Raw genomic sequence first — 7610 nt, forward strand, 5'->3', positions numbered from 1 at the left:
AGTGAGAGGAGCCCAGCTGCTCTGGGCCTTGCTTCAATCCTCAGAGGGGGTTCCCTGGCGGTGCCGACCCTTGGAAAGAGTGCAGGAAGGCCCAGTGCTCAGAGCGCCTCAACCCCGAAGGGGAGACACACCTGTCCAGGTCTTTGGGTTGCAGTCTGGGTCCTTGGGGGGTGGGTAGAGATGGGAGGAAAAAGAACCTGGAAAAATGAGGAAAAAACTGTTCTCCCACCCCCTTTTTTCCCAAAATGATTTGGAAAAAAAATGGGGGGAAACCCTCTCCCCCCCCCATTTTTCCAGTTTTTTTCCATACCTTCCCATCTCCAGGGGTGAGGAAGGTTGGAGTCCAGTGGATGCGGTAGCAGCAAGAGGAGGAGGCCGGGGTCCTTCGGGAGGTTTGGACCCCCAACAGCCACAGTTCTGGTTCTGTTGATGGGGAACCTTCCTTGCCTTCTCCGGGCATCCATCGAGAAAGGGGCTCATGCAGTCAGTCCTACTTTCCTTGGTTGCCTCCCCTTTTTATTCTTGCCACCCCCCCCCATTAATACAAAAAAGGGGGTTCAGGGAGGGAGGGAGGGAGGGGTGGAGGAGGTCGGTTTGGGTGAAATCTGCCCTCTCAATTTCTCCTGGGCAGAAGAAGTTCTTTCCATTCAGACCAAGCCCTTTGTGGCCTCACCCAAAGACAGTCTTCTCTGTAATACAGGTAGTCCTCGACTTCATGACCACAGCTGAGCCCAAAATTTATGTTGCATATGTTGGAAATTTGTTAAGTGAATTTTGCCACATGTTATGACTTTTCTTGCTACATTTGTTAGCGGATCACTGCAGTTGTTAAATTAGCAAAATTAGTTAAGTTGGTAACACCACTGTTAAGCGAATCTGGCTTCCCCCATTGACTTGGCTTATCAGAAGGTCACGAAAGATGATCATGTGACTCCGGGACATTGCAGCCAGCAAAAATAGGAACCAGTTGTCAGCATTGGCACGTAAATTGCATTGTGGAGAATTAGGGAAATTGAAGTCTGTGCAACTGGCTCAGGAATTCTGGGAGTTGAAGTCCAGAAGTCATAAGGGGAGCCATAGTTCCCCTCCTCCGCTCTAGAAGCAGCTGCGCTTTTCGGGTTGGGACCCAACAGGAAAACGAGGGGCGGAGCTAGAGCGTCCTTGCGCCCGTTTTTCCGGTGCTGCTCTAGCCTCCCCGTCGCTGATTCCGGCGTCTTGGTGGCCTGTTCTGCAGGTGAAAGTCACTTTGAGGAAGCCGCTGCTTCGTCAGCCTCGTTGCGGTGAGAAGCGGGGACCTCGCTCGCAGCCGGCCGGGGAGAGGAGCGCGTCTGCTCCGGGCCTTGCTTCCGTCCTCGGTGGGGTTCCCCGGCGGTGCCGACCCTTGGGAAGAGCGCGGGAAGGCCCAGTGCTCAGGGCGCCTCCACCCCGAAGGGGAGGCACGCCCGTCCGGGTCTTTGGGTCACAGGCTGCGTCCTCCTGGCCATTGGCACGTCAGTTTTGGGGGTTGGGTAGAGATGGGAGGAAAAAGAACCTGGTAAAATGAGGAAAAAACTGTTCTCCCACCCCCTTTTCCCCCCCAAAACCATATTTTAAAAAATGGGGGGAACCCGTCTTTTCCCCCCAATTTTTCCAGTTTTTTCCCAGGCCTTCCCATCTCTAAGGGTGAGGAAGGTTGGAGTCCAGGGCATGCGGTGGAAGCAAGAGGAGGAGGCCGGGGTCCTTCGGGAGGTTTGGACCCCAAACAGCCACAGTTCTGGTTCTGTTGATGGGGAACCTGCCTTGCCTTCCCCGGGCATCCGTCGAGGAAGGGGCTCATGCAGACAGTCCTACTTTCCTTGGTCACCTCCCCTTTTTATTCTTGGCACCCACCACCCCCCAACTACTACAAAAAAGGGGGTTCAGGGAGGGAGAGAGGGATGGAGGGGGTTGAGGAGGTCGGTTTGGGTGAAATCTGCCCTCTCAATTTGTCCTGGGCAGAAGAAGTTCTTTCCATTCAGACCAAGCCCTTTGTGGCCTCACCCAAAGACAGTCTTCTCTGTAGTACAGGTAGTCCTCGACTTAATGACCACAGCTGAGCCCAAAATTTATGTTGCACAAGAGAGAAATTTGTTAAGTGAATTTTGCCCCACGATATGACTTTTCTTGCCACATTTGTTAGCGGATCACTGCAGTTGTTAAATTAGTAAAATTAGTTAAGTTGGTAACACCGTTGTTAAGCGAATCTGGCTTCCCCCATTGACTTGGCTTATCAGAAGGTCACGAAAGATGATCATGTGATCCCGGGACACTGCAGCCGGCATAAATACGAACCAGTTGTCAAGCATTGGCACGTAAATTGCATGACTGTGGAGAAGCTGCAACGGTCATAAGTGTGAAAAATGCTGTTGTAACTTTGAACATTCACTAAATGAACTGTTGTAAGTCGAGGGCTTCCGGTAGCAAAAGAAAACTGTTTGGAAAGAATGTGCACCCAAGCAGACTTAATACAAAAGGTAACCTTGCAGCCAAATGACACTATTCCACAAGTTTAATAAACCATCATCATCGTTAGTTGGGGGATTAGGTGACAGTATTGGCCCAGATAGCTTGTCTTGTCTTTTCATCATAGATTAGCACTTACATGAAGATGAGGAACATTGGCAAGAAGGTTAGGGTACATCAGATTCGGGCATCAAGGTCCTTCCCCCCCCCCTTGCTTTTGCCTTGATTTTGCTAAAATAGCTTGAATTTCTAATAGCGGAATTCACACCAAAGCTGGGTTAGTCTTGAAATGGAATGGGGCAGTAACTATGGTTTGGTGAATGGTGGGAAGCCACTGTTTTATCCTGTCAGTCACAAGTGAAGCCCTCATTCAATTATTTTCTTTGTGAGAACACAACAACTGTTTTGTATCTGAGCATAGACTGCTGTTGAACCCAGCTAATGTGTATAAATCTTCAGTACTTAATACTACAGTAAGGGGCACACTGTATCACATGTGGCATGTCGTTTTTGTTATTGTTTTCCTGTCTGCAGGCAAGATACCTTTGTACCTTTCATTTCCCCCCCCCCCAGTTAATCATTTTAGGAAAGGTGCTCTTCTGTTATGTAAAGTGTCATGAAGTCTCAATTAAAGGGACACAATTAGCAATTTAATGAAAACTTACGCTTTCTTCCCATTATTCAATTGAAATATTTTAGGAGCTGCTTAGAAATTATCACTTTGGTAGATGCAAGTTTCCTTCAAACTGCACCTAAATTGAACCAATAAATAAGCAAGATGTTTATTTAGTCATCTTTCAAGGTTCAGATGTTTAATTGTTTATTAATCTGATTATCCTACCAACCGAACCCATTTTTATTATTTTGGGTCAAAGCCAGCAAACAGAACTGCAGAATAAAGTATCTGTGTTGTGTACTTCGTTCGTTATCTGCTTCCAATTTCTTGACATGTGAGCATTCTGAGGCCTTATGTCATATATATCATTTCTGTTCAGTAGGCTAGAATATATATCTAGAACTGATTTGCTAAAATCTAGCTTGTCTGCTGTAAAGTTTTAAGGATGGAACCATATCTCCAGTCTGTTATCAGAAGGTTTTTCAAAATGGAGAGGCATATTAACATATTAGATTAAAATAGCTGTTGGTCACTGGTAAGGATACCAAGGCTTTTTTCTATGTAGCAGGAAGGAGTTCCAGACATATTTCTATGATGTGAGCAGAAGATTTAATTTGTTTCACTGATTGCAGCTAGGACAGTGATGGCGAACCTATGGCACGCGTGTCAGAGCCGGCACTCAGAGCCCTCTCTGTGGGCACACCTGCCACCGCCGCTGCCAGCTCACGCAGGTCCATTAGGCCATTGCTGGTGCCCGGAGCGACAGCCCCACCCAGCACAAAAGAGGTGAAGCAACTGGCTAGCAAGCTTGAGTAGAGGTGGTAGACCATGCACTCGCTGGCCTCTGTGTGGGGGGGCTGATGGTGTCAGGCAGCAGTCGCCCCTGCCTCGCCTTGCCCCACAGCAATGGCACCCATGCCCTACCCCCTGCCTCACCCCGCAGGACGAGCCTCCTGCCCGTCCCACCCACCAGAGACCCCCTGGATCTCCCCCAATCCTGCCCAGCCCCCACAGGCATCTCCCCCACGAGCAACATCAAGGTGGCCACGCCCACCCTGGCCATGCCCACTCAGTCTGCTGTGACCACTGCAGCCACGGCCACCCAGGGGCCATGCCCACCCCCACCTCCCTGAGGGCACCACAATGCTGATGCAGCCCTGGCACTTTGCAATAAATAAGTGGGTTTTGGGTTGCGGTTTGGGCACTCGGTCTCTAGAAGGTTCGCCATCACTGAGCTAGGAGAATCAGACTGTACCAGTAGTCCTTGACAGGCAACTTAGTTGTTAAGAAAAACTTTTAACTAAGTCCATTCTCATATATAAATTTAATAAATAATAATAATAATGACCACAAATGTGCTAATGATTTTACTTAGCTTTCCTTTGCTTTATAGCAGGGGTCTTCAAACTTGGCCCTTTTATGATTTGTGGCTGAGGAATTCTGGGAGTTGGAAGTCCACAAGTCATAAAAGGGCCAAGTTTGAAGATCCCTGCTTTATAGTGTCCAAAGAATACTATCCCAAACATCTGGGTGAGGACAAAGGGTGGGAAAGATTTCCAAAACCTGACTCACAAGGAAGCCAAGTAAAAGGGTAGCTCTTACAGCCCCTTCTTCCATTCCTCTGTCTTTTGGAATGCTCACTCCAGCACTGAGATAATTAGAAAAGAATTCATGTTGGTTTTTACATTCATTATAGAGGAAGGAATTACAAGAGAGTAAGAAGGCATACAATAGGGAGTAGACAAGAGTTCTACTTAGAATAAAATATCTAGGGCAATCCTGTATTAAATTCTTTGGGGAATAAAATTGCCATGGGGAAACCTGATCTTTTTCCTAAGGAAATGACTTCTAATAATTGACATTTTGAAGCACCAGGATATGTCAATTTCCTACTTTCATATCTATTTTCAGAAAATGTCTGAATCCATAAGAAGCAAGATAGAGAACTACAAAACAGCTCCATTTGACAGTAGGTTCCCCAATCAAAATCAAACACGGGGCTGCTGGCAGAACTACCTTGGTTAGTATAATTGATGCATGTGAATGTTTACGTCTCTGCATTTTGGATAAGAAAAAAGATTTCATATTCTGAAATCTTTGTAAAGCATGTTTTTCTCTGTTGAAGTAAAAAATAATATATTTATGGAAAGTTTAAGCCTAAAAATGGTATTGCTGCCTCTCCCTCCTATATTTAAAACACTACAAGATGAAGAATAATTTCTTTGGCTTTAACAAATTATTTTTTTAGTTTTAACACAATACATTTCCTTTTTTCTCTGTGATTTATCTTTTCAACTTTTTTGACAGCTTGGGATATAGTTTGCCAGGGTAAAACAAAGTTTTAACTATACCAGGCAGGCAGTCCTGATTGCGTTAAAAACTCTTCAATCTTCTGAAAAACACTGTTTATCTTGCATATAAGAGTCACTGCACTAGTGAGATCAAATGCCATATACATTTAATAAATAAAAAAATAAATACAAGCAAGAATATTGAGTTGTGGGGATTTGATAACTTTTATTTTCTGGTTAGGCTGATTGTATAACACAGTATGGAATCCCCACTAACTTTTTCCATAGCAACAATTGATTGGAGATTGCAGAAGCACAGGATTGATGAAATGTATTTGGATGTGTTGGAGGGCGAAATGGTGGATACAGGGAGGTTCTTTTTTTATTTTGGAGACCCAGGGATTGGACAATACACAGTCTTGTAGATTCTTCAGGCTTATACACAGTTCTGTTTTAAGGGCTCTTCTGGATCCTAGATTAGATGCATTTTGATTTTTTTTTTCCTGGTAGATTTCCATCGCTGTGAGAAAGCTATGAATGCCAAAGGCTCCGATCCCTATGTCTGTCAGTGGTATAAAAAAGTATACTCATCCCTGTGCCCTTCTTTTTGGGTAAGTAAATTACGTAAGTCTGGCTAAAGCATTTTTGTACAAGAAACCAGTTGGGGGCAAAGGAAGACACTCAGTAGAAGATCTCTCCCTTTTCAGTGGGTCAGCCATGAAGGGTCAGACCAAAATACTTTGGAGTAAAGCACTAGAATCCCTGGCATATCAATCATGGGTGTTGCAGTTCCAGTCCATCTGGGAAACAATTGATTACTACACCGTCAAAAAACTCCATTCAGAATTGTATTCAAAAGATTTCTTTCAGGACATAATTGAGAAGCATAAATTGTATGGAAGTTACAGTTCTAACGGCATCACTCTTATTGAGAAACGGTGATCAAAGGAATGTCCTATTCTTTTGCAGGTTGACAACTGGGATGAACTTCGGGAAAATGGCTGTTTTCCAGGCAAAATCTGATGGTCTTTTGTCTGCCAGTAGCTCCCCCTACTCAGGATGTTGCACTGCTGACTCTATGTGTGCATCTGAAGGATTGTCTGAAATGGCTCTTGTCTGCTTGAGCATCTGAATCATTTAATAGTACAAAATCTTGGATATTACCCATTCTAATAAAATGCATAATACCCATGCCTGTGTTTATCCTGCTAACTCCATTAATGATTCAGGAATATCTTCTACCACATGCTTTATCTATGGTGATGTTCTCAAAGAATGGGACAGATGTCATTACTGTGGTATATGTGGTGCTTTCTCACTGGACCCCTTTTAACAAGATAGAAGCCTTTCCATCCATTGCGTTAAATAACTTATGTTTACATGGGAAACTTTATAGCTGCTCCGGGCCTTGCTTCCGTCCTCAGAGGGAGTTCCCCGGGGGTGCCGACCCTTGGGAAGAGTGTGGGAAGGCCCAGTGCTTAGGGCACTTCCACCCCGAAGGGAACACATGCCCAGCCGGATTTTTGGGTCACAGGCTGCGTCCTCCTGGCCATTGGCACCTTAGTTTTGAGGATGGGTAGAGATGGGAAAGCCTGGGGGGGGGGGAAATAACCCGTTGTGTTGGCACCATACAAATGAAATACATGCATGGTGCTGTAAGGTCCCTTACTTAAACTTGAGATACTATATTAATCTAATTAGATAACCCAAGCGAAGACTTCTTCATTAAGCAGCACTTTATTTGATCAAATTAAGCAGCTGGGTGGCCAACAATCTTGAACCCTGGCAGAATCACATCCAGAAGTTCCACATCTTAGAAAGTTGGTAGCATTTCTTTATAAACTTTGTTAGCCAATAAAAATCAGACAACAGAGCCAAAAAGCAAGAAAGCAACAGTTAGACTAAACCAGGCATGTCCAAAGTCCGGCCCGCGGGCCATTTGCGGCCCGCGGACCGGTTTAATCCGGCCCGCTAAGAGCCCTCCCTGCTCTATTTAAATGGGCCCTCCCACACTTGTCCAGCTGCCCTCCCACACTTGGCCATTTTGTATTGGTTATAGTACATTCTAGCAGCTGCTTGTTCAAGGACTGGCACAAAAGGCCGTGGCTGAAAGGGTGAGTATGCTTCCAGAAAACAAGGGCTTTTGAATCAGGCTAGAGACGTAAAGGCAGGGGAATCTAAAGCAAAAGAGGGCCTTCAAAAAAAAAAAACCCTCCAAAGTT

General features: G+C 45.4%; 1 protein-coding gene across 2 annotated transcripts; it reads left to right on the forward strand.

The window, feature by feature from the left end:
* Positions 1 to 1141: 1141 nt before the first annotated feature.
* LOC107287566 (cytochrome c oxidase subunit 6B1) lies at positions 1142 to 6579 on the forward strand. Of its 2 annotated transcripts, none has more exons than XM_015816087.2 (4): positions 1142 to 1280; positions 5009 to 5117; positions 5899 to 5999; positions 6358 to 6579. In XM_015816087.2, exons 2-4 carry the CDS (start codon positions 5012 to 5014, stop codon positions 6409 to 6411), a joined length of 261 nt encoding a protein of 86 aa, XP_015671573.1. In that variant the 5' UTR covers positions 1142 to 1280; positions 5009 to 5011; the 3' UTR covers positions 6412 to 6579. The 2 variants fall into 2 exon arrangements, with proteins under 2 accessions (XP_015671573.1, XP_015671574.1); XM_015816088.2 differs by lacking the exon at positions 1142 to 1280 and adding an exon at positions 1335 to 1355.
* Positions 6580 to 7610: the final 1031 nt, after the last annotated feature.

Source organism: Protobothrops mucrosquamatus, unplaced genomic scaffold, assembly GCF_001527695.2.
Source record: "Protobothrops mucrosquamatus isolate PMUCROS unplaced genomic scaffold, P.Mucros_1.0 scaffold399, whole genome shotgun sequence".
In the NCBI taxonomy this organism is placed as follows: Eukaryota; Metazoa; Chordata; class Lepidosauria; order Squamata; family Viperidae; genus Protobothrops; species Protobothrops mucrosquamatus.